Here is a 24,306-nt window from a genome sequence, read left to right as displayed (position 1 = left end):
TACATATATATGGTGTGGCTATGTGTGTGTGTGCAAAGTGTACAGTAGCTCCCCTTCCCCAAAGATCAGCTGTTTTCCTACTACTTAAATTAAACTAAATTTAATTCCAGGTTCAAATATAGCATTTTTCTAAGTGGAAAGAGGAGGCAATGATAATCCAGTTGGTTTAAAAATACTAGTTTTGTTTTTTAAATTATAAAGACTTTTAAATTTAAAACAACATGGAGCACTAACATTGTTTAGTTGTGCGATTGTGATTAGAAAAATCCACTGTAATAAAATGACCTGAAATATTTTATTTTTAAATCACTAAATAGTGGGACAGTTTAGGGAAACTCCCCATTTATTTTTATTTTTTTTAAACTCCCCATTTAAATAAAAATTTCAATAAGTCATTACTATTATAATCTGAGATGAAAACTCTGAGGAATAAATTGAATATTTACAAATAATCCAGAATATGGTTTTCACATTTTCACAGGTTATACAGGGGAAAAAAAAATCAGCTAAAGGTTGCTGCAACCTTCATCTAGAAGTATAAAGCTTAGTGATAGTTCTGCTTTTGTGATTTATCTGTTTAATCCCTGATCATAAATCTTCTAGATCATAAGCATTTTGGCTCCAAATTTCTTAGATAATATTGCTAAATAAATCAAATATGCAGGGAGATAAAGATAGATTGGTATAATTATTATGATATATGAATACAGGCAAGCATATAATATTTAAATTATACATATATATCAATTTCATCAACTATTCACAGTGTCCACTGTTTGCTTAGCCCTCTCATCGTGGTGATGTATATATTCTAGCTATAGATTGTAACTAGGTAGTGAAATTTATCTCTAGAGAAGCAAATAAATATGTAAATATTTTGAATGTTTTATATTCATTAATTTCTGGCATCACATAGCTTATAAATTAAATATAATATGCAAGAGACGTGAATATTCACCCTTGAACACTTAGACCGTGTTTGAAAGGGTAGTTTTTTTTTTAAAGAGTAGTATTATTGAAATAATTTGTATAATAAAATTCAAGATATTCTTGGTCCAAGACTGGACAGAGGGTAGGCCCTCAATAAAGTCCTATTCACTAATATCATTTTGAATACTACTCCTTTGTGTGCATCAGGCCTGCTAGAATTTTTTATTTTTATTTTTATTTTTATTTTATCTTATTTTTAGAATTTAAATTTTTGAAAGAATGTAACACTCCTAGAGCTGACTTTTGGCCTCACTCAGAGGGGCTACATTGAATTATTGCTGATATGATTAGTAGTTTTAATAGAGAAGTAGAACTATTCCCAGACAGAAGGTAAATTTAAGAAAATATCTAGCAACATTCTTTAGAAACCCTGGAGTGTGTTAGATGTTTCAGAACACTTTTGTACACGTTGTTTTATGTCTACGTGAGCAATGACGATGTATTTCACCAGAACCTCTTATTAGAAGGGAGAACTAAACTCCAGAAAATCAGATGCCTTGATCATGACCATTACAACTTGCTTGTGGCAGAACCAATATTAGAATCCATATATTCTGATTCACCTCCCTGTGCTTCTTCCATGGGGGCTATGGAAATAGAAACAATTGCAGAACCATTGAAGAGGAGCAAGGAAACAAAAAGAAAAGAAAGAAAATTAACAAAGCTTCATAATAGACAAACTGTAAATGTTCGTTATAAGCAATGACCCCAGGGCTTGGCAACAGTTCTGCTGATGCTAATGTACGGGATTAGAGCACGATGACAAAGTACAGGTCTAAGTAACAAGTAATTAAATACCTTAAAGTCAAAAGAGATCAACATATTTTGGAAAAAAAAATCTGAAGCATTATTAAATGGTAGCTAGAATTTATCGTGGCACCGTGTGCGGTGCTTGCTTTCATGCTTTATCAGCACACATTCTCTCATCTCACACAATGAGAAACTCAGATTTAGAGGAAAAAGAGCATCCAAAGACACAGAAAACAGCCCGGTTCTAATTACAAAATCCAGTGACAGACATTAAATCAGATTTTATATCAGCCAAAGGTAATTAAGGAAATATGGGTTTGCTTGAAGGTTCTCCTGAGGTTACGGGCAGAAGTCATTGACCTGTAAGGAGAAAACCCTATAGTAACACTTCACAGCTTCACACGGCCCAAACCACAGCCACCAAGTAACTGAGTTTCCCCTTGGTTTCTCCCTCCCCTCTGGGTCCTCTGCTCCCTGGGCAGTTACCACTGGGCCTTCTCACCGCCCTCCCTGGGGCTCCCTCGCAGACCCTGTAGCATCTGGTCCCTCTGGTGCCTCCCCCCCCCAGAATGTTCCAGGTTGTAGTTAGCTCGCAGGGGTTCTGCTCCCCAGTTGTATACGCAGGCCTAGGACGTGCCCTGATGTTATGATGCTGGGCCTTTCATAGCACATCACAGCCCCGAGATGCCACGCAGATGTTACACACTTAGGGACGGATCACGGTAAAGACCCGAGTCTGGGCTCAGCCACCAAGAAGGGCATTTCCATGTGTGCATCCTTACGAGGTAGTCCCCCAGTCGCTTCTCCTGCCCCCCCGACCCCCGATCCCCTGCACCTTCTGTGGCATGAAGGGGATGAGTCAGGACGCAGAGCGCATCTCCTGCTGCAGGAGAGTTGGGCAGCCGGGGTCCTCCGGCGTGATCTGGGACTCGCTGGACGCCAGCGATCATCTGGCAGTCCCCTTTCTCTGCACAGAATAGTGAGCTGCACATTCTGCTGCGTTTGCCAAAATAAATTCTGTAGACGTTTTCGGTGGCACGTGTTTATTTCCTGTTCTCATTTTATTTTTTTTGTTGAAAGCCCTCTTCTCCACGGCAGTAACTATAATCATAGCCGGAAGCGAGCAAACCCTCAGTTTTTATTGTTTAAAGAATATTGAATCACAGCTACAGATATAATTTATGAGGATGTTTCATTTAGATGCATAATGTCAAGTGTGTGTATCCAAAAGTTTATATATATATACACACACACATTGAATTATTGTTCAATAATATATAGATATATATCAATATATATATACTTGGTTATATATCTACATATATATAACCAAAAATTTAAACTTATTTAATTCTTACCAGTACAATGAATGCTGGTTACATGGAAAAGAAAACATCGAATTAGAAATGATAAGTCCTCGATTCCATGCTCTAAAGTCTCCTGGATATTAGCTATGACCTTGGGCAAGACAAATGATGCCTACCCCAACCAGCTTATAAGATATTGTGCAAAAATGATAAAATTATTTGTAAAGGCCCTCTGAAAATGTAAAGATCTAGTCAAGTTGAGTCTCCTGTTGTTCTTTAATTTTTTTTTTCCGGGAAAAGTATTGATTTTTGTCCATGGTGCATTGGATGCACCAATGCATGGTGCATTTTACTTTACTTCTGTTGCTTTTAACTGACACATGAGTACATTTAAGAATTTGTTTTACAGTTTTTAAGTGTCAAAAACCCTGTTAAGCACCTTTGACATGACTTACGGTACACTGATACAGGATTTTAAAAAATAATTGGTATGGTCTTCTTTCCATCGCTGTAGTCTCACACGAGTGGGAGACCCAGGGCTTCTAGTTAGAGTCATTTTGCCCCAAAATGATGAGACAGTTATATAATGCCAATTTTAAAGTAAGACATCCGTGTATTCTGCAGATGTCAAAATCCAGTCCTCCCTCTTATGTCTGAAAATAATAGCAAATCGCGAGGTGAGTGAGGGAAAAGAAAAATTCAGTTTCTTTCTATTTTTACACATGCCTTGTTTTCTCCAACACGGTCATTTGCCACCCAAGAAAATCGCTCATGGTGAGGTCTTATTTTTTTGATTTTTAAAATTTCAAAAGAATTTTTATTTTATTTTATTTTTATTTATTTATTTTTGACGAGGTCTTTTTGGGAGCCGGCACCAATCTGCTGTCTCATGAATGGTTCTCGTCACAAAGCACAGGCTGGCTGTGGCTTGGTTCCGCTGCCCATGCAGCCCCCACAACCCCTTAACCTGGAGTCGCTTATCTGGGTAATAGTTGTGACTCAGGGTACCCCAAGCCAGGCTTCAACAGATTCATTTTGACCTTCCACTGAGTTGTTTTCATTTTTTTATTTTTTTAAAGATTTTATTTATTTATTCATGAGAGACACAGAATGAGAGAGAGTCAGAGACCCGGGCAGAGGGAGAAGCAGGCCCCATGCAGGGAGCCTGACGTGGGACTCGATCTGGGGACCCCAGGATCACACCCTGGGCTGAAGGCAGGTGCTAAACCACTGAGCCACCCGGGCTGCCCTAGTTGACATGTTTTAAATGATAGAAAAACTTGGTTCTAATGCTTGCTGCTATATATTTAAAAAAAAAATTAAAAAATTAAAAAAAATAAAAACCATCATTCCGTGTCTGCAGGGCGGCTCGGAGGTCAGCCAAAGGGCAGTGGCAGGAGGCGAACCTTCGGCCGCCCGTGGCATAGGGAGCCTTCCAGCGCGGCGCAGGGGCGGGAGCAGAAGCAGATCAGGCCCGGTGGCCTGGCCCTGAGCCATGAGCAGGCCCCTGCTCAGTTGTCCTGTCCCAGGAGTAATCCAGTTAGGGAGCAGAGAATGAGACAGAGGTTCCTTGGGGGCATTTTATTGTAAGATGCTAGAGCAGCGGAGCTCCCAGAACTCGGAGGGGCCGCCGGCCCTCGGGGTGACTGTATCGGGGTTGGGGTCCAGCGCGCGGGGTGTCCCATGGGGTGCACCTTCGGAAGCCCGCCTGGAAGTCTCTGATGACCCCGCGGGACCCCAGCCTGGCGCTCGGTTCTGACCCGACATCCGCACAGAAAGAGCTGAGGCCACGGCGGCCACCAGGAGTACAATCGCGAGGGCTGTGGGGTGGTTTGGTTTATTGTATGTTTGAGCAGCACGTGTGGGTTGTGTGTCTCCTGAACGCCTCTCGGGGGGGGGTCAGCCGCCTACACAGCAGGGCCATGTGGCACACGCGTGCACACCCCCTGCACACGGTCCCAGTACACAGAGTATCCCCCCCAGCATCCCCCCAGCACCCCCCACACACACACACAATCACATACTGAGTCTTCCAGAATCTCAGACAGTTCAGAAGGACTCGGCTGGCAGGGAAGCATGATGCCCAGCATGGCCAGGCCCGGGGAGCCCCTGGGAAGCAGCAGTGTGGGGCCACCCGGCGAGACGGGCTCGGGCCCCGAACAGGCATGAGTCGGGGAACCAGGCCGCGGGCCATGCTCACACCACAGCAGCCACCGTGTCCCTTGCCCCCGCCTCCGCCCGCCTGCACCTGCTGCCGCCCCGGGGACACACGAGAACAAGCCGCTACTGACCTTGTCATGTGCTTCTCCTCTTGTCCCTGCCGTGGCCCCACGTGCAGCTTTAGCCCCACGTGCCACTTAGAGCGAGGCCTCGGGCTGATGTGTGACGCGTGCCCCGCCGGCTACACGGGACACCGCTGCGACAGGTAAGCACAGCCACGCGCCCGGGCGCCCCGAGACACGAGCCTTGGTCCCCCGCACGTCTCCGAGCCGCTGCTACGCTCGGTGAGCCCGAAGGTCCTCCCGGAACATGTCAAACAAATGCATTTTATTTTCATAGTTTATTTATTCTCTCGAAATTGCCCCATAAATCTCCATTCACTCAGAGAGGGTTTGATTAATGTTTTGGTCTTAAAGGTTAAGCATTAACCTACAATCTTTCTAGAGGTGTTGCTCAGGTGGAAAGTCATGCACTTTAAGATTTATCTTACTGCCTACGTGGGCACCATTTGCTTTTCATAATTAGTTTTTTGTTCCTAAAAACGTGACTCCAGCGTGTAGTTCATAGTTCGGGGAGTGGTCCATGATTTACCTTAAATACACCCAAAAATAGAAATGAAACGTGATTTATTACTGTGATTTCTGTCCTCTTCTAATTACTCCTGGGCCAGCATTTGAATTCCCGCTGATTGTACGCGGCTGCTTTGCAGCGGAGCCAGAGGTACTATTTTACGAAATCGATGGGATTATTTGTCTCCTGAAATGTCTGCGAAGCAAAGGTCCTTCTGTGTTTCCGTCTCAGGATAAAAATGGCCCAGAGCTCCCCGAGGATCACTGACGAGTGTGGCTGCCACCCGGGCCTGGGGGGACAGAGGCGGGGACCCACTCTCCACCCCGAGGACCTTCCCCGTCCCCCTGCCCGTGTCCCTTCGTCCCTGCTGTCAGCCAGGGCACGCTGGGGGAGGACGCAGGGGCCAGGCACCGGGAGGCAAGGTCGCAGACTGCTGCAGCCGAGGACGGTGCCCGCAGCAGCGAGGGCCACCTGCAAGCACGGCAACACCTGTGGATGAGCAACAGGGGTAGAACTGACAGAAGGCTGGATCCCTGGCAACTCAGAAGAAACTGGGGGCCTTTGGGTTAATAACCAAAAAAAGGAGGGCATGTGTCTGCTCCCCACCATGATCACCGGCCAGGTCGCCCCCCGGGCCCACTCACATCAGGGCCCCTGCCCTGCCACGGGCGACGGACGTGCCAGTCGCTCCACCTCGCGACCACTGAGTCCCACTCACACAGCTGAGCTGCACTCTGAGGTCCTCACGTAACTTGCCTCATGCTCTGTGTCTCTACACACGGCACACAATGCTCGTCCAACCACCTAGTGTTTAAAAATCCCACATTTGATTTAACCAGCGTCCATTCAGCCACCACCCGGGCCAGGTGCAGGGCTCGATGCACCATCCTCCCGTTCAACAGGTCGCATCTCTAAGCGGGTGACAGTGGCTCCGTGTGTCCCGGAGACAGCTCTAATGTGGACCGTCAGAATGACTGAGGGAGGAAAATTACCTGACAGTAAGCACCATGTTCGGTTTAAAATCTTTATTAATCTGCTTAAAAAGAAAATAGAGGTGGACCGATGCAGCTTCTCCAATGGCCTATCTTCCCTCCGATTGCAGCTTTTCGGCCAAAAGTCATCTTCGACTGTTATTCTGCGGAGGATGGAATGTCGTGTTTTGCTAGCCAGAACTTGGATTCACGATTTCTAGGAGTATTTAGGGTTTATCATTTGTCTGGATTTACGTGATTTCAAAAGCATCTTGTTAGATGGATCCCAGAACATTAGGGGTAGCATTTCAGGGGAGGTGCAGGCTGGGGGGTGCAGCTGGGGAGACTAAGGGCATCGCAGGAAGATCCTGGCTATGCTGACAATCTTGTAATCAAGACTGTTCTGCAGGAGATTGGTGTAATCAGTGTGTGCACACCATCGACGTAAACCGGCCCTGGAAAACCAGAGCAGCGCTTCTCCCAAACCGCACATTTTTGAGATCGAGTTCCATGACCACATACGCCTAAGAAGCGTCTAGTAGCTTGTTAGTTCTGACATGTCCTGGACGGAAGAGACCTGTTGCGTTTGTTTAACTCGGCATTTTCTTTTCTGTTCTTGATGTGTAGCTGACACGCAGGTATGTGGTTCCAGGTGTACAGTGGGCAACTCTAGGCGTTGCACTGTAACTCAGCACTTCCCAATCTTGGGTGACCATGGAGCCCTGCTTTTCGATAGATGATAGATAGATAGATAGATAGATAGATAGATAGATAGATAGATGATAGACAGGTAGGTGGGTAGATAGACAGGTAGATAGATAGATAGATAGATAGATAGATAGATGATAGGTAAGTAGGGAGATAGATAGTTGATAGGTAGGTAGGTAGATAGATTAGATAGATGATAGGTAGGTAGATAGACAGATAGATAGATGATAGGTAGGTAGGTAGGTAGATGATAGATAGATGATAGATAGATAGATAGATAGATAGATAGATAGATAGATAGATAGATAGACAGGTAGGTAGATAGATAGATAGATAGATAGATAGATAGATAGATAGATGATAGGTAGGTAGATAGACAGGTAGGTAGATAGATAGATGATAGGTAGGTAGGTAGATAGATGATAGATAGATAGATAGATAGATAGATAGATAGATAGATAGATAGAAGACAGATATAGATAGGTAGATGATTGATAGACTGACAGAAGATAGGTAGGTAGACAGATAGATGATAGATATATGATAGGTAGGTAGGTAGATGATAGACAGGTAGGTAGGTAGGTAGGTGGATGATAGATAGACAAGTAGACAGGTAGATAGATCAGTAGATATTTTAGCAAGAATGCATCTCAGATGACAGCTCAGGTGGACAGGAATTGGAACTGTATATTCTTTATCTCGATTTAACTTCTATTTTGAGACCCGGGCCCCGTAGTGGGAGCTGTGGGAGCTGTGGGAGCTGGGAAGCATAATCTCAGTCAAGTACACTTTAAATTCCCTCCATGGTACATGTCAGTTGTATCTCGATTTTAAAAATCTGGGATTTTTTTTTTCATCTCCTCCCATCTCCCAGGCTTGAACCAGAGTTTCTAAGAGGCTTACTTAGTACCAAGAGATCTGAATGCTGGAATGAGTGAGAAGTGTGTGTGTGTGTCTGTGTGTGTGTGTGTGTGTGTGTGTGTCCGGCTGTAAGTCTGCACGTCCTGCCGTGCTCACCACAGACCTAGGTCCCACCTGTCCCCGTCTCTGCCTCCGCAGCACCACTGACTATGCCCCTTGCTGTGCCCTTCTTCCCCAGACTCATTCATCTACCTCTACCCCCCTTCACCCCCATTGCCCAGCAGCACCCCCTACCCCGTGGCAACCATCAGTGTGTTCTCTGCATTTATAGGTCTGCTTCTGCTCTCTTGTTTATTCATTTAAAACAAAGACCCTCTGTAACACGCAGCGCCCTAGCTCCCCTTCTCAGCAGCTCCTGCTTGGGGCCAGAGCACCTGTACTTTCAGGTATCCCTGCTTTCCTCTGGGGAATGTTTTAAAGAAAAGAAAAACAAGAGCCAGGGAGCGAGGGAATGAGCTACTCATGGTGGCACCTTGCTGAGACTCTGGGCCTCTGTCCTAGTCAAGGAGGAAGACCAAAAAAAAAACACCAGAAAAGCAAAGTATCTTGGAGGGCCGAAAGGGGTGAGCCTCCGGCTTCCAGAGGAATCTGAGAGAACATGGGAGGTGGGCTGGCCGAGTGACACCCGCCCCAGGTCACGGGCAGCACTCACCACGAGCCTGGGGCCCCAGCAGGTGCACGGCACCTGGACGGACGCTGGGCAGCGAGGCGGCCCTGGAGCCCCGGGCTGGAGGGGGGGCTCTGCAGGCCATCTGCGCCCCTCCCTGCTCCTCCGCGCCCCCCAAAATAAAGAAAGGAACCTTTTTTTTTTTTGAAGCCTGGGCAAGTTGATCCTGCGGGGTCGGGAGGGCGGCAGGAACACAAGGCCTGCGGCCGGGCCTCCCCAGGTGGGGGTGAGCCTCAGGCCGCTCCGCCGCCGCGACTGGAACCCATGCCTCAGAACATGGAAGATCCACCTGCACGTTTATCTGTAGGATTCAGGTTCTAGGGCTGAGGCGTTTCCCTTGGCTTTTTAGGTTTCAGTTCCAAAACCCTGTTTAGAGAGTCTCTGCTTGGTGACCCCGGGACCCTGGGGGGAGGCTGACCCCTACCCCCGCCCCCCCCCACCTTCTCTATGCCCCCCCACCTGCCCCCCCACCTTCCCCTGTCACCCTCCCCGCCTCCCCACCTGCTCTGTGCCCCCCCTTCCCCCCCACCTCCCTCCTGCTCTGTGCCCCCACCTGCCCCCTGCCCCCGCTGCTCCCCCATCCCCACTGACCCCCGCCTCCCCCCGCATGCTCTGTGCCCCCCACCTGCCCCCCTGTCCTCTGCCTGCTCTGTGCTCCCCCACCTGCCCTCCCACTTCCCCCCCACCTCCCCCCTGCTCTGTGCCCCCCCAGGACACGGAGCCCCAATCCTTCCCAGCGGGACCATGGCGCCCACGGGGTGGTCAAGGGCGGTGCGGGGGGGTGGCTCACCAAGCAGGTGGATGGAGGTGGCAGCCCGGGTCGGGCTGCAGATCATGGGAGTCTCACCCCCTGTTTTAGCCAAGAGTCACCAACCACCCGCACAACAGTGAGGGGAAGGGTGGCCATGGCTCTGAGCTGCTCCTGCCCTTGGTCTTCAGCTTCGCTCCCCTCCCCGCCCTCCTCTCTCTCTCTCTCTCTCTCTCTCTTTCTCTCTCTCTCTCATTGTCCCTAAGTCGTCAGTAGAAAGCACCTGTCACCTGATGGCATGTAGTGTCTAGGATCTCATCCACGTTCAGTGACCTCTTGCTAAATAAAATATTGCACTTGTGCATGAGAAACAGCAACAACAGAGCAAGCGTGGAGGGAGCAGTGACCTTGTCACGATGTCCGTCTGTCGCAAGGAAGCCAACAAACGGGGCTGTGAGTGTGCTCGCCCTCCTGTGTGTGCAAACGGCAGAGGCTGATATCTCGGATTCCAGCCCCTTGCGCAGCTGAGCGTGCGGGAGGCCCGCGGTTCACGCGGGTGCTAGTGAAGTGAATGCAGCTTGAGCGGACTCTGAGACGCTATGATCATCAACAACAGTCATGTGATTGGCGGTGCTACGTTCACTGACCCCAGGGCTACTGTTAGACCTGTGCTGACGCATTTCTGTGTGTGAAACACGCCTCTGTGTACAGCCCCGTGCACACACACCAGCCACGCAGCCTGAATGCACACTCCTATCACGTATGCTCAGGATACTTTGTTACACGTTCCACCACCACAACAAAATAAAAGATGCCTCTTTGGTTATTGTACTTAACTGTAATAATTCGCTCGTGAGCTGAGGGTTCCTTTTCATTGCGGAAGACTATTGGCCTTATTAATTGGGTATCTGTGTTAAGAAAATTTCCCCGATCTTGTTATATAATGCCATCTCTCCTGAGGGCACTAAGTCATTTTGAGGAAAGCGAGCTGGAAATAATGGGTTTTCGTTGGCTGTGATAACGATCATTGTATATCGTTATTCCAGTGGAGCAAAGTTACTGTCTTAATGGTAAACAAAATGAGATGTGAGTGTGTGCGGATGTGATCATAAGCTCTGAATGTCAAGTAAGGCGAGGAGAATTGGGTTAAAATTCAAAAAAGTCTTCCTGTTATCTTTATGGAAAACCACCTTGGAAGGGGGTGACGGGCAAACCTTACGCACCAAAATGTTAGTTCCTATTTTACGGTAGATCATCAATAAGCGGTTCTATTTGTGGGTGACGGTTTCCCTCCAACGATATGCATGCTACGACCTTCATATCTTGTGAGTGCATGACTAAAACTAGTCACCTCATCTTTTAAAATTATAATAATAGGTTAATTCACTTTAAAAACTGAGTATTATGGCACTTACAAACGTTCTAGAAAAGTTAGAGTAATTAATGACTCTGCCCCCTGATTGTGGTGCCATTAAAGCATCCTCACATGCTGCCGTGATGCGAATCCTCTCTGTTTGGAAGGGCAAAGAGCATCTCCATCCACGGTGACACGGGCCCGTGAGCAGATGAGCACACATGTAGCGTACTGTTGCGATGATAGTCTCCTGCCTTGCTTTTGTTCCCCTCCGATTCTGATCTTTGCTGCAAAAGACTTTTTATTTCGCTTAAGATGGCACAGATGACAGACTAGCCTGACTGTACGACTGTACGAGATGCTGTTTCGTTTCTCCTTTGGCAAGTGCGGCTTCACACGAAGCATGAACAAATGGAACTGGAAGAGAAGTCGGAGCGGAGTATAAATAGCTGCCTCTTAAAATCCTGTGTCTGTGCATCTGTGACATTAAGTAGCATTTTGAAACAACATATGGATAAAGGGAAATTTGATACCATAATTTAAGAAATCTTCTCTGCTGTGCCTCATAAATAAACAAACTCATTCTTCCAATAATATGTAAACTAGTAGTGCGTCCTTTAAAAAAAAAAAAGAGAGAGATACCTAGAGTTCGCTGATGTGAGTTGTGGGCACAATTAAACCTCACCTTCCAGCGTGTTCCCCTAAGAGGCAGGCATACCTGCTCCTTGGTAAAGGCTCTTCGAAGAGGATCTGCCTCTGTCTGGAAATGCAAATATATACAAACCCACTATGAATGCGGCCCCCACCTGAATAATAATGAGAATCTTTGGAGTCACAATTTTCCGTTTAATAAATTCCGAATCCTCACTGCTGAATTTCCTTACGAGTCTGTTTCCTCATAACAAGCTTTTGTTACAACAACAACAAAAAATGTGAACCTTCCATATTTGTACAGAAAACAACCAATTGGAGTAGATGCGTGTGATGTGTTGCACTACAAAGGCCTCCCAGCACGGACCCGCGTGCCTCTAGAGTGCCAGCAGCAGATTTCTTATTATGCTTTGGACTCATCTTCGGTGCCAGTGACAAGATTTTTCTTTTTTTTTTTCTTTTCCTGGCTGAAATCTAATTACTAGTCGGGCTGGCAGGATTTCATCTTGTACCTACACCGCAGTTCTAGAAAAACATTTTTTAATCACCTTGCATTGGAGAAAAGGAGCACTCGGAAGGAACGTACATCACCCTGGGAGAGGGTAGCGTGAAAACCATACAAACGGTGCCCCGACGGGTGTCATGAGTTGCTCCCAGATGCTCACTGATGACATTCTCCCCCCTAGGTGTGCAGAAGGCTATTTTGGACAGCCTTCCGTTCCTGGAGGATCGTGTCAGCCGTGCCAGTGCAATGACAACCTTGACTTCTCCATCCCTGGCAGCTGTGACAGCCTGTCTGGCTCCTGTCGGATATGCAAGCCGGGGACCGCCGGCCGGCACTGTGAGCTGTGCGCTGACGGCTATTTCGGAGATGCGGTTGATGCGAAGAACTGTCAGCGTAAGTCCTGAGCCCCCGACGCCCCTACCAGGTGACGCCTCGCGTCTTAGAGCAGCTGCCAAGCTGCGGAGCGCGGCCTGGAGCGCAGGGCACGGTGTGCGCCGGGCTTGCCCTGAAGTGTCTTGTTGCACTAATAGACTAAAGCCCGTGCAAGTTGCCGCACGGCCAAGGGGTGTTGCTTCTCAAACGATGCACGCGTTTTGAAAATAAACGTGCCCCCAGTAGGCGAGAAGCGCTTAGAGATGAGGTGAGCCGGGTTCATCCTAGTGCTTGCCTCAGTGGTGATCACTTCCTTAAAATGAACTGATCCGCCCGTGTGACCTCTTTCGCACCGACCTCTAGGTGTCCATCTGTTACGCTTTCCTATGAGAACTTTATATTCCTGCATCTTGTAGTAGGTGTAAAGTTCTGCCCGTGTTTTACACACTGGCGTTCGTAATTGTTGAACGATTGGCCTTCTTCACCTTAGGACTGTTCACGCAATGGTGCAGCTGTGTTTCCTTGCACAGAGTTAGCTAAAGTGGGGCGTCACCCCGGCTCATCAGTGCACTTCTCGGGTCACCTCCGCCTCCTTAGCTGCGTTACTCGGGGTTGCATCGAATTTGCTGATGATATTAGCAGTAACATACCAGGCAGGGTGAATCTTACTGTGTGGAGTCCAGGGGCATGTGAGCCCAAGCCCCTGAGTATGGTACGTGCCATCCTCAACTTCACCTGCTGCCATAATCTCGAGGTAGGACAAGTTATGATGCCCACAGTTCACTTCTGTTGACTTCATTAAGTAAGAAGGGATGCTTCGAGTCATTGACTTGGGACCTAGGGCCTGCAAAATTACAGAAACTGCTGGACGTGTAGTGTCTTGTCACTGTCTCTGCTGTAAACACCAAACACCAGGTAGGACACCCCCTTTCAATAGCAAATGTGTCTTTCTTCTCATGGGCTTGGAAGATGTGTGCCAGATTTTTGTCATTTAAAAATGACAGTTTGTTAAATTAAAAACCAGTCACTCTCATACTCTGGTTTCTCTTCAGATCGAATAAATCTTTGACCTTTTACTAAGATGTGAAAAAACAAAAACAAAACCAAAACAAACGAAAACCCACAAATCATTCTCTAGAACAAAAAGCACTTATTAATACCACCTGTAAAGTGGTATTTTTAGATTTATTTTATTTTTTAATGATTTTTAATGTATTTATTCATGAGCCACAGAGAGAGAGAGAAAGAGAGGCAGAGACACAGGGAGAGGGAGAAGCAGGCTCCATGCAGGGAGCCCGATGCGGGACTCGATCCCGGGACCCTCGATCCCGATCACGGCCTGAGCCGAAGGCAGACACTCAACCACTGAGCCACCCAGGCATCCCAACTGGTTTTTTTTTAAAGCAAAACTTTCAACAGACTCAGGTGTAATTATATTGCTTTTGCTATTTTTTCAAGTTTTTATTTTAACTCCAGTCAGTTAACGTCTAGTATAATGTCACTTATAGGAGTAGAATTTAGCGATCCGTCACTTACATGTAACACCCAGTGCCTGTTACAAGTGCCCTCCTATTAATCTTCATTTGGCCTTCAACCCATCCCCCCCAGCTCACCTCCCCTCCAGCAGCCCTCAGTTCATTCTCTATGGCTAAAAGTCTGTTTTACAGTTTGTATCTCTTTCTGTTTTTCCTCCTGAGTTCATCTATTTTGTTTCTTAAATTCCACAAGTGAGTGAAATCATAGGTATTTGTCTTTGACTTATTTTACTTTGCATAATATGCTTTAGCTCCATCCGTGTCATTGCAAAGGGCAAGTTTTTATTTTTTTATGTCTGGATAATGTTCCCTTGTATATGTACCACATCTTTGTTCATCAGTTGTTGGGCATTTGGGCTCTTCCGATAATTTGGCTATTGTTGATGATGCTTCTATAAACATTGGGGTGCATGTGTCCCTTTGAATCAATATTTTGGTGTCCTTTGGGTAAATCCCTAGTAGTGCAATTGCTGGGTTATAGGGTAGCTCTATTTTTTACTTTTTAAGGAATCTCCATATATTTTCCAGAGGGGCTGCACCAGTTTGGGTTCTGACCAACAGTGTAAAAGGAACGGTTCCTCTTTCTCCACAGCCTCTCCAACATCTGTTATTTCCTGTTGTTGATTTTTACAATTCTGATTAGTGTGCAGTGGGATCTCATTGTACTTTTGATTTGTATTTCCCTTATGAGTGATATTAAGCATCTTTTCCTGTGTCTGTTGGCCATCTGGATGTCTTCTTTGGAAAAGTGTCTATTCATGTCTTCTGCCCATTTCTAACTGGGTTATTGGTTTTTTGGGTATTGACTTTCATAAGGTCTTTGTAGATCTTGGATACTAGCCCTTTATCTGATATGTCATTTGCAACTATCTTCTCCCATTCTGTTGGTTGTCTTTTAGTTTTGTTGACTGTTTCCTTTGTTGTGCAGAAGCCTTTTATCCTGATAAAGACCCAGTAGTTTATTTTTGCTTTTGTTTCCCTTGCCTTTGGAGATGTGTCTAGTAAGAAGCTGCAGCAGCTGAGCTCAAAGACGTTGCTCCCTGTGTTCTCCTCTAGGATTTTGATCATTTCCTGTCTCACATTTAGGTCTTTCATCCATTTTGAATTTATTTTTGTGTGTGGTGTAAGAAAGTGGTCCAGTTTCATTCTTTTGCACGTGACTCTCCAGTTTTCCCAACACCATTTGTTGAAGAGACTGTCTTTTTTCCATCGGACATTCTTTCCTGCTTTGTCAAAGATGGGTAGACCATAGAGTTGCTGTTCCATTGATCTATGTGTCTGTTTTTGTGCCAATTACATACTATCTTGATGATCAAAGCTTGGTAAGAGAGCTTGAAGCCCAGAATTGTGATGCTTCCAGCTTTGCATCTCTTTTTCAAGATTGCTTTAGCTATTTGGGGTCTTTTGTGTTCCATACAAATTTAAAGATTGTTCCAGTTCTGTGAAAAATCCTGGCAATATTTTGATTGGGATTGCATTAAATGTATAGGTTGCTTTAGGCAGTATAAACATCTTAACACTATTTGCTCTTCCAATCCATGATCATGGAATGTTTTCCCATTCTTTGTGTCCTCTTCAATTTCTTTCCTAAGTGTTCTGTAATTTTCAGAGCACAGATCTTTTAGATCTTTGGTTAGATTTATTCCTACTTCTCTTGATTGTTGGTACAATTGTAAATGGGATTGATTCCTTGATTTCTCTTTCTGCCATTTCATTATTGGTGTTCAGAAATCCAACAGATCTCGGTATGTTATTTCTGTATCTTGCAACTGCTTTTATTTTTAAGATGATGCTAATTTATGGTGAATTTAATCCTATATTCTTCATTCTAAGAAAAAAATGACTTCTAAATTATTTGGGATCTTAAAAATAGAAGTATAATATATATGAGACATGATAAAGAAATTAAAAGTACATTTTAATAGGGACATGAGGGGACAGATGGCAGCTACACTTGTGGTGAACATAGTATATACTTGTTGAACTATTATGGTGTCCACCTGAAACTAATGTAACATTGTGTGCCAACCATTCTCATTTCAAAAAATTAATAGAAGTTAATTAATTTTAAAAAGATATTAAAAGTATTCATAAAAATTCTAGTGTCAAGTGAAATAGATATTTACAGAAAATATTTTTTAGCCTTTTCTCACACCCCTGATATTGTGTATGCTTCAGCTATTCCCCAGGGAAAAATCACAGCTGCTGCTAAGACCAGTTCTTCAGTGGCCACCAAACTCATATCAAGTTAGCAGGCACCAAAGGCCAAATTGCTGGGAGAAAAATCCAGCATTTTTTATTTAGTAAAGCAGTAAAACTAAGTCAAACCTTGAGTCAGATGAACAGGAAAATAGCATAAGCTGATGGAGTAACTATTTATAATGTATTGATAAGTTGTGCTCACATTAAAGCATCCAGAGACACGAGGTGTTGTATAAAATTTACCAAAACCATCTATGAATATTCTAAATTCCTATGTCACCTCCCCCTCACATTTTTATTTTATTCTAGTATCAACGTAATTATATGTACCATTAAAAATATAGAGTATAGATTGAGATATTAATTATATTCTATTTGTGAAAAGGCCCTTTAATTTTTAGATGGATTTATTATATATCTCAGAATAGCATCAAACAACTTCATAACACAGAAATGACAAAAGATTGCTTAAACCAAATGTGTGGGAAATAGTATATAAGTCATAAAACAAAGTGATCTTTATAAAGCATGCTATATTCCTAATACACTCGACACAGTGTACTTTTTAAATGGATATATTTGATGTCTAATGACACAGTGGCCCTAAGGTGTACATTGTGGTACTCCTGGTATCCGTATATACTGCAAGATGGTCACCATCATTGCAATATTTAGTCTATTACACAATATAGTACAATACTGTCTGTATTCTTCATACCGGGAATTAGAGCACTATCGCTTATTTACTGCTCATTATTTACTACTTGCAAGTATATACTCTTAAATAATAGCAATTTTATCCCCCCACCCCCACCATCCATCCCTTGTGACACCACCATTTTACTATCTGTATTTTATAACACTGGTTTTTTTAGATTCCACATGCAGGTGATGCCATGCAGTAATTGGCTTTCTTTGACTTATTTCACTTAGGATAACGTGGTCAAGGTCCATCCACATTGTTGCAAATGGCAGGGTATTGTCGTTTGTCATAGCTGAATATTTCATTGTGTATATATATATATACCACATCTTTTTCTTTAATCCATTCATCTTTGATGAACATTAAGTTACTTCCAGACCTTGGCTATTGGAAATAGGGCTGCAGTAGACATACATACTGATTTCATTTCTTTTAAGTATGTACCCAGTAGCAGAACTACTAGATTGTATATGGTAGTTCTATTTTTAATTTTTTGAGGAACCGCCACCTTGTTTTGAACCAATTTACATTCCCACCAGCAGGATATAAGAGCACCCTTTACACCACATTCTTGGCGACATCTGTTATCTCTTGTCTTCTTGAAAATAAGATTCTAATAGGTGTAAGGTGATGTCTCATTGTGGTGTTGATTTGAATCTCTTAGATGATTAGTGACGTTATGTATCTTTTCACGTGCCTGTTGGCCATTTTAATGTCCCCTTTGGAAAAACGTCTAATTAGTTCTGTATTACTTTTCCAATCTGAAAGATGCATGTGGTCATGTATGTGTATATATAATACTCATAATATTTACACATTATATTAGATTTGTACTTATTGTATTTACATAGTATATAATATTTTCATTATATACTATTTATAATTCACTCTCAAAATTGGAATAATAATGATCACAGTTATATTTTAACAACATATGCTGCGCCAGGCACTGTGATAGAGCTTTACAGGAATCCCCTCTACAGCTTGGAGAGTCGTTGTAGGAATCGAATGATAATGACGCCCAACAGGACACCTAGCAGATCTGAAAGCATTCGAATCTAAAACTCAGTTGCCATAAAATAAAAATTAAAAATAAAAATAAAATAATAAAAAATAAAACTCAGTTGCCAGTGTCCCCGTTTGGGGGATATTATTATTATTTAACAGCCTACTCATGCTACTGGCAGTGTTTTGCCGATCATGGATCCCTCTTCCTTTGCAGCGTGCGGCTGTCGTGTCAACAGCTCCCTCTCCGAGCGCTGCCATGCTAGGACGGGCCAGTGCGAGTGCAAGCCGAACGTGCAGGGGCGGCGGTGTGACGAGTGTAAGGTAAGCAGCAGGGGCTGACCAACGGCTCCTCTCTCGTTGGAAATGGAAAATGCTCATTAGCTTGCAGTGACACACATATGAAGTGTAGAGAGAGGAGCCCAGGATTCTCCAAATCTGCACGTACAATCCCTGTGATCGTTGGAATGTTTTTCCAACATAGAAGGAAGTGTGCCGTACGCTAGCACTTGCCCTTCACCCTGTGATCCCTGGCAGGAATACTCACTGAAAATCAGATGTTTTTTGAAACAAATGGCATATAAATTGAATCCCAGTCTATCATGAGTAAAATACTCTTTGCTTTTATGTTGGCAGCATGAATGCCCTACACCGTTGGTCTTGGGCAAGCGCTTTGCTCTAGTTCTATCATTTAAGAGTCAGTTCCATGAGCACACTACTTCTCCAGAGTTGTTAGCAGAGAAGCTAATCAACATATATTTTTAAAAACATTTTATTTATTTATTCATGAGAGACACAGAGAGAGAGAGAGAGAGAGAGAGAAGCAGAGACACAGGCAGAGGGATAGGCAGGCTCCATGCCGGGAGCCCAATGTGGGACTCGATCCCGGGACTTCAGGATTACGCCCTGGGCCGAAGGCAGATGCTCAACTACTGAGCCACCCAGGATTCCTCAACATATTTTTTTAGATAACATCACTTTTCTAAAATGAAACAAAAAATCAAAATATGTTGCTGCCTGTTCCTGAGCGTTGGCCTTCCTTCGGTGTGCCAAGTGCCTTGGATCCCTCCATGGGAGTGATGGGTCCGTGTTACCTCTTCTTTATAAATATGTATTTATTCTTGGTGGCAAAGACTGTTGAACAGAACCAGCAGTTCTCAGATGGCAAACTGGCCTTTTTGTAGTAAGCTGGAAGGTATCATCCGCGTCCGTCTGTTGAATAATATCATCTGCTCTTTCGTCCCTTTGTTTTGTCTTATTTTTTTGTTGGCTTTTAAAGCCCCATATGTGGTGGGACCCAGAGAAGCAATTCTGTGTGTTGTGCGGCTGCAGCCCCGTTGGCTCCGTGACACCGCAATGTGATGCGGCGGGACGATGTGCGTGTCACTCTGGCTTCGTAGGGAGACAGTGTCGCCTCAGCAGGCAGGTGCAGCGGCCGGAGGAGCAGCCGCAGAGAGCGCAGCGGGTGCTGGGGCCTCCTCCGAGGTGGGCCGGCAGCAGCTCGGGCGGGTGCCCCCGGGGAGCCCATCGCGCCCCCGCTCCGGTAATCCCAGAGGCACTGCATGGCTCGTGCCTCCGCATGCTGTGTGCCACCCGTGCCGCGGACCCCCCCGGTGGCGTTTTTACCAAATAACTGTTGCTCAGCGTGCAGACTGCAAATGTCAAAGCTGCACGATTCCTGCTTGAAGCCTTGCCTTTTGAAAGGAGCTTTCCGTGTATTGTTAAGCATGTGTTCAAGTTCAGAGGTTCATGAAAGTTTCCATTAACCATGGATATGGAGAAACTAAAGTTTATTTGTACAAACCTATGATTTTAGCAGTGGAAGGAATTTCAGGCATCATTTGGAGCAAATCCCCTTCCATGAATGAACAAGTGAAGGGAAATCTAGCAGAGAGAGAGCAGCTTTCCCAAGTTTCCCAGCTTTCCCAAGTGAGACCGTATGTGTGAGAGTTCAGGGCACCAACTCTGAAGCCAGGCCGGCTGGGGTGGAAGCCTGACTCTGCACTTGGCTCGCTGGTGACCTTAGGCAAGTCACTTGACCTTTCTGTGCCTCAGTTTCCTCCCTCTGTAGAAAAGTGATGGTAATAACTATCTCCCAGGAGTGTCTTGAGGAATAAATGAGTTCATCTTTGTAAAGGGCTTTAGGACGGTGCTTGGCAGGCAGCAGGCACAGTATGTAAGTGCTCACCATCTACTTTTTGAATCTGTTTACTACGAAGGTTTTCCCGAGTCTCAGAGTAAAATTTTTGTACATCAACTTTATTAAAATTTTGTTACTGAAATTCGTTACTATGTATTTTGGTGCAACTTAACTCTTTAAAACTACATTATTTAATTATTTGAAATGGATGGTAAATTTCTTCTTACATATCTTTTAAATAACAAACTTTGAAATTTTCTTAATAACTATGATTTGGAAGTTCATTTAATCCTACATAGATATATCTGTTAAAGATATATAGGTATGCCAATTGAAAAAATTAGGGGATAAAGATGAATTAAAGTATTTCCTCTGCAATTCAGATTTCTAAGTCAGGAAAATTTAGGAGATAAATGCAAAATGCTTTGCATAAGGAATGCAAACACATCTATGATTCAGGTTTTTTTAAAAACTATGTTAATGTCGTATGTTCTAGTCTTTTTTCTACGTATATATGTTTCTATTTGTGTGTGGAAGTGGTGTGTGTGTCATCATAGGTATATAATCGGAGTCATAGTGTATATATAATTTTGTATCCTACTTTTTGAAATTTTACATAATGCTATATCCTAAGCTTGTTCCTATCATTAAAATTGCTTCAAAACAGGATTTTAATGATTGCCTAGTATTTCATAGCATGAATGTATCATAATGTAACTTACGCAACTTCCTCTCTAACATTGGGAAGTCCCTCTCATAAGTAATGCGGTATTGGGCATGCTCATACTTTAACCATTTTCCTAATTTCTGATTATTTCTCTAGGTCAGGTATCTAGAATTTCGCAGGTAATTGCTTTTTATGAATAAAAATCTTACACGTCTTAATCTTCCCTTACATAATGAAATTTAATTTCAAAATCGTGTGGTAAGTCATTTGTTAGAACTGATACTTTATTTATTTATTTATTCTTTAAAATATATTTCAGTACCAGTGCAGTGCTGCATTAGTTGTATTAGGCATACAATATAGTGATTTCACCTTCTTTAATCATATGATGACATCTGAATTTGGACTGGAAATAAAAATAAAGCCAACAATAAATACAAAGATTAAATGACTGTTAAACTCAGTCTACCCATTTTATATTTAAAAACCAAAATTGTTAGCTATAGTCATTTTAAGAGCCTAATTTTCAGTGCAATTTTGTTTTCTAGAACTGGTTTTCATACTGTTAACAATAATTTCAAAAATATATAATGACAGTTATTTGTTTCTCTTTGGGTGGCTCCCATTAAATAGCAAGAGTCTTTGTTACCAGGAAGTAACTATTGAGTCTAATATTTAAAAATGGGTATTATTTTTTACAAAAAAATAGAAGTAATTACCAAGACTAATTTTTCAGATTAAAATATCGTAATAGTGTGACCCACTTCATATTTTAAAATACGACCCTGATGTACTTTAAGTAGGAAATGCACTTTTCATTTTTCTAGTAGAGGTAATTTTTTTTTTTTTTAGTAGAGGTAATTTTTAATCCATCCACACTCCCTAACGTAGTCACTTTAGGTCAGATAGCATGTATTTCAAGCCAAAGCTAGTCATGAAAACCGATCATAGAAAGTTTCTATGCATAAATAAGAGATATACTTAGGAACTACCCATCAGAGAGTAAAAGGTTCCTTTCATCTACCTAATCCAGCCCTTTGATGTGAATTCTCTCAAATCAATTTCACTTGTTAAAATGAAACCCAAGAAAGTAGGTGTTTGTAAACCAATTATTTTGTCAGCATTGACATAAACCTGTAAGTTATATTTGTAACATGAGCCCTAGAATGATGACTAGATGTATCTACAGAGAGATGACAAAAATTAGATCAAATATTAGATAAAAAACATTTATTTTATAACTGTAGGTTTCTGCTCAATAATATTGAAAACATTTTTAACAAGTAGAAGGCGTTAATAAGATCTAAAAGCAATCAATTCAAATTATTAGGAAGGAAGCAAGTAAATTTTTTAAGTTAAAATGTAAGTAACACCCCATAGCTTAGATCCACATTGCTGTTAAAATCTTGGAAAGTATAGAGAAAGACTGGTGAAAATATAAAGCAGACATAAAGGATAGTGACCTAATTCTACGGTTAACTTTGATAAAATTTTAAAGCTACAGTACTCTTCTTTCTGGATTTTGTAGGAAAGGGGCCATTAGATCCCATTACAACCTCATTGTCATAACATCCGTGAAGAACTTTGATCATCCGTAGATTCCTCTCTCCTGCCTCACCTTTTGGTGGTGGTGCGTCTTGTTTCATAATGAATTCATTGATTTAAATTTAATTTCTCTTTTCCTTCTTTATGCCAGCCTGAAACCTTTGGCCTACAATCAGGAAGAGGGTGTGTTCCCTGCAATTGCAATTCCTTTGGGTCTAAATCTTTCGACTGTGAAGAGAGTGGTCAGTGTTGGTGCCAGCCTGGAGTGACAGGAAAGAAATGTGACCGCTGTGCCCATGGCTATTTCAACTTCCAAGAAGGAGGCTGCACAGGTGTGTAAATAAGGCTCAGGCCTACACATTCATTCTCTGGTTTGGGCATTTTGGCAACCGTAGCAGTTCATTCTTCAACATCCCTAGAGATTAAAGCAAAGGCACCTTCACAACAATTATAGGATCCAAAATATTTAACCGAATAAGTAATGTATATTTATTTTAAATAAACTAGCAAATGAAATATACTGTAGTGTGAAACATTGCTCAATAAATAACTATTTGCAAGTACTCAATTAAAAAAAAAAAAACCATCAGCAGGTCTCAATTCTGCTGTGTCCCTTCCTGGCTGTGACTACCAGTCGCTCACTCAACGGCTCCTGTAGCCTGGAAGGCAAACGTTCAATTTTTCTTTTGCCAGTGTTCTCATAGTTTAAACTTCACTCTCAAGCTAGTATAGTTCAACTTAGAAAAGTGAAGGGGGAAATCATCTCAAGCAGCCTCCAAGCTGAGCGTGGAACCTGAGACCATGACCCCAGCCAAAGCCAAGAGTTGGGTGCCCCACCAACTGAGCCACCCGGGCACCCCTAAAATATACAGTCCTTTGAACCCAACCCTTACATGTTCAGTTAGTGTGAATTATGAAATGCTACTGTGCATTCAAATATCTTCACTACTAGAAATTATTAGTAAGACAACATTATTTTAAATTATGAAATGGTGATGACATTAGAAATGCAAACTTAGTAGCATTCAGATCCAGAGACACAGGACAGAAAACAGCCCCAAACAAGCAGGATAACATGATGGTTGAGAATAGACTTCCACCAAATAGCTGGGACGGGTTTCATGGCTCCGCCGGTGACTAGTTATGTGACCTTGCCTAAGTGATTGGGTCTTGCTGTCTCTCTACAAAGTTCATCTGTTAAATCAAGAAAATGATGATTTCTATCTCACTGGGTTTTTGTAAGAATTAGTTGAGTTAATAGCTATAAAATATTTAGAATAATGCCTGGCATGTAGGCACCAGGTCAGTGTTTATCATTGTTATTATTATTATCAGTGTTTATTAGTATTCTGAATTGTGGTAAACATCGTGTTTGGGCGGGGAAAAGCCAGCTGATTATTCAAGTCTTCTCCATACTCAGTTTTATGATTCCGTTTGAAGAACCGCTTAGAGAATTTCTATTTGCAAGGTAACTTCTCGAATTGCTATTCTAACTGTCCCAAGGCATTTTTTAGCACATAAATTTGAACGTAAGGTGAACTAGTTTTCTTCTTAAGAAATGGTACATACAAAATAAACCCTTTGACTTAAAACTATCAACAACAATAATAATAACAAAAATAACAGCTAAGATTTCTTTGGTGTTTGTGTCAAGTATTATACGGAACATTTTTCACAGCTCATATGGGATGCTGTGAGCAATGATAATTGTGACTCCTTAAAAATTGAACTTAGTCAAATAGTCTAAATGTAAAAAGTCAAATAGTTTAAATGTA

The 24,306-nt window shown here is 43.1% G+C and overlaps 1 protein-coding gene across 2 annotated transcripts in view; it reads left to right on the top strand.

Annotated features, from left to right (window-relative positions):
- Positions 1-24,306, top strand: part of LAMA2 (laminin subunit alpha 2) — a 580,166-nt gene that overhangs the window by 346,194 nt on the left and 209,666 nt on the right. For both annotated transcript variants that reach the window (XR_012002712.1, XM_072764558.1), the window contains 4 exons: positions 5,386-5,472; positions 12,544-12,755; positions 18,397-18,503; positions 22,683-22,863. Coding sequence is in view for 1 of the 2 variants with exons in the window: in XM_072764558.1 (XP_072620659.1) it covers positions 5,386-5,472; positions 12,544-12,755; positions 18,397-18,503; positions 22,683-22,863 (587 nt within the window). In the remaining variant the exon portion in view is untranslated. The remainder of the gene's footprint in view (positions 1-5,385; positions 5,473-12,543; positions 12,756-18,396; positions 18,504-22,682; positions 22,864-24,306) is intronic.

This window comes from Vulpes vulpes, chromosome 1 (assembly GCF_048418805.1).
Source record: "Vulpes vulpes isolate BD-2025 chromosome 1, VulVul3, whole genome shotgun sequence".
Taxonomy (NCBI): Eukaryota; Metazoa; Chordata; class Mammalia; order Carnivora; family Canidae; genus Vulpes; species Vulpes vulpes.
The sequence above is the reverse complement of the archived record's forward strand: the minus strand, read 5'-3'. Positions and strand labels throughout refer to the sequence as shown.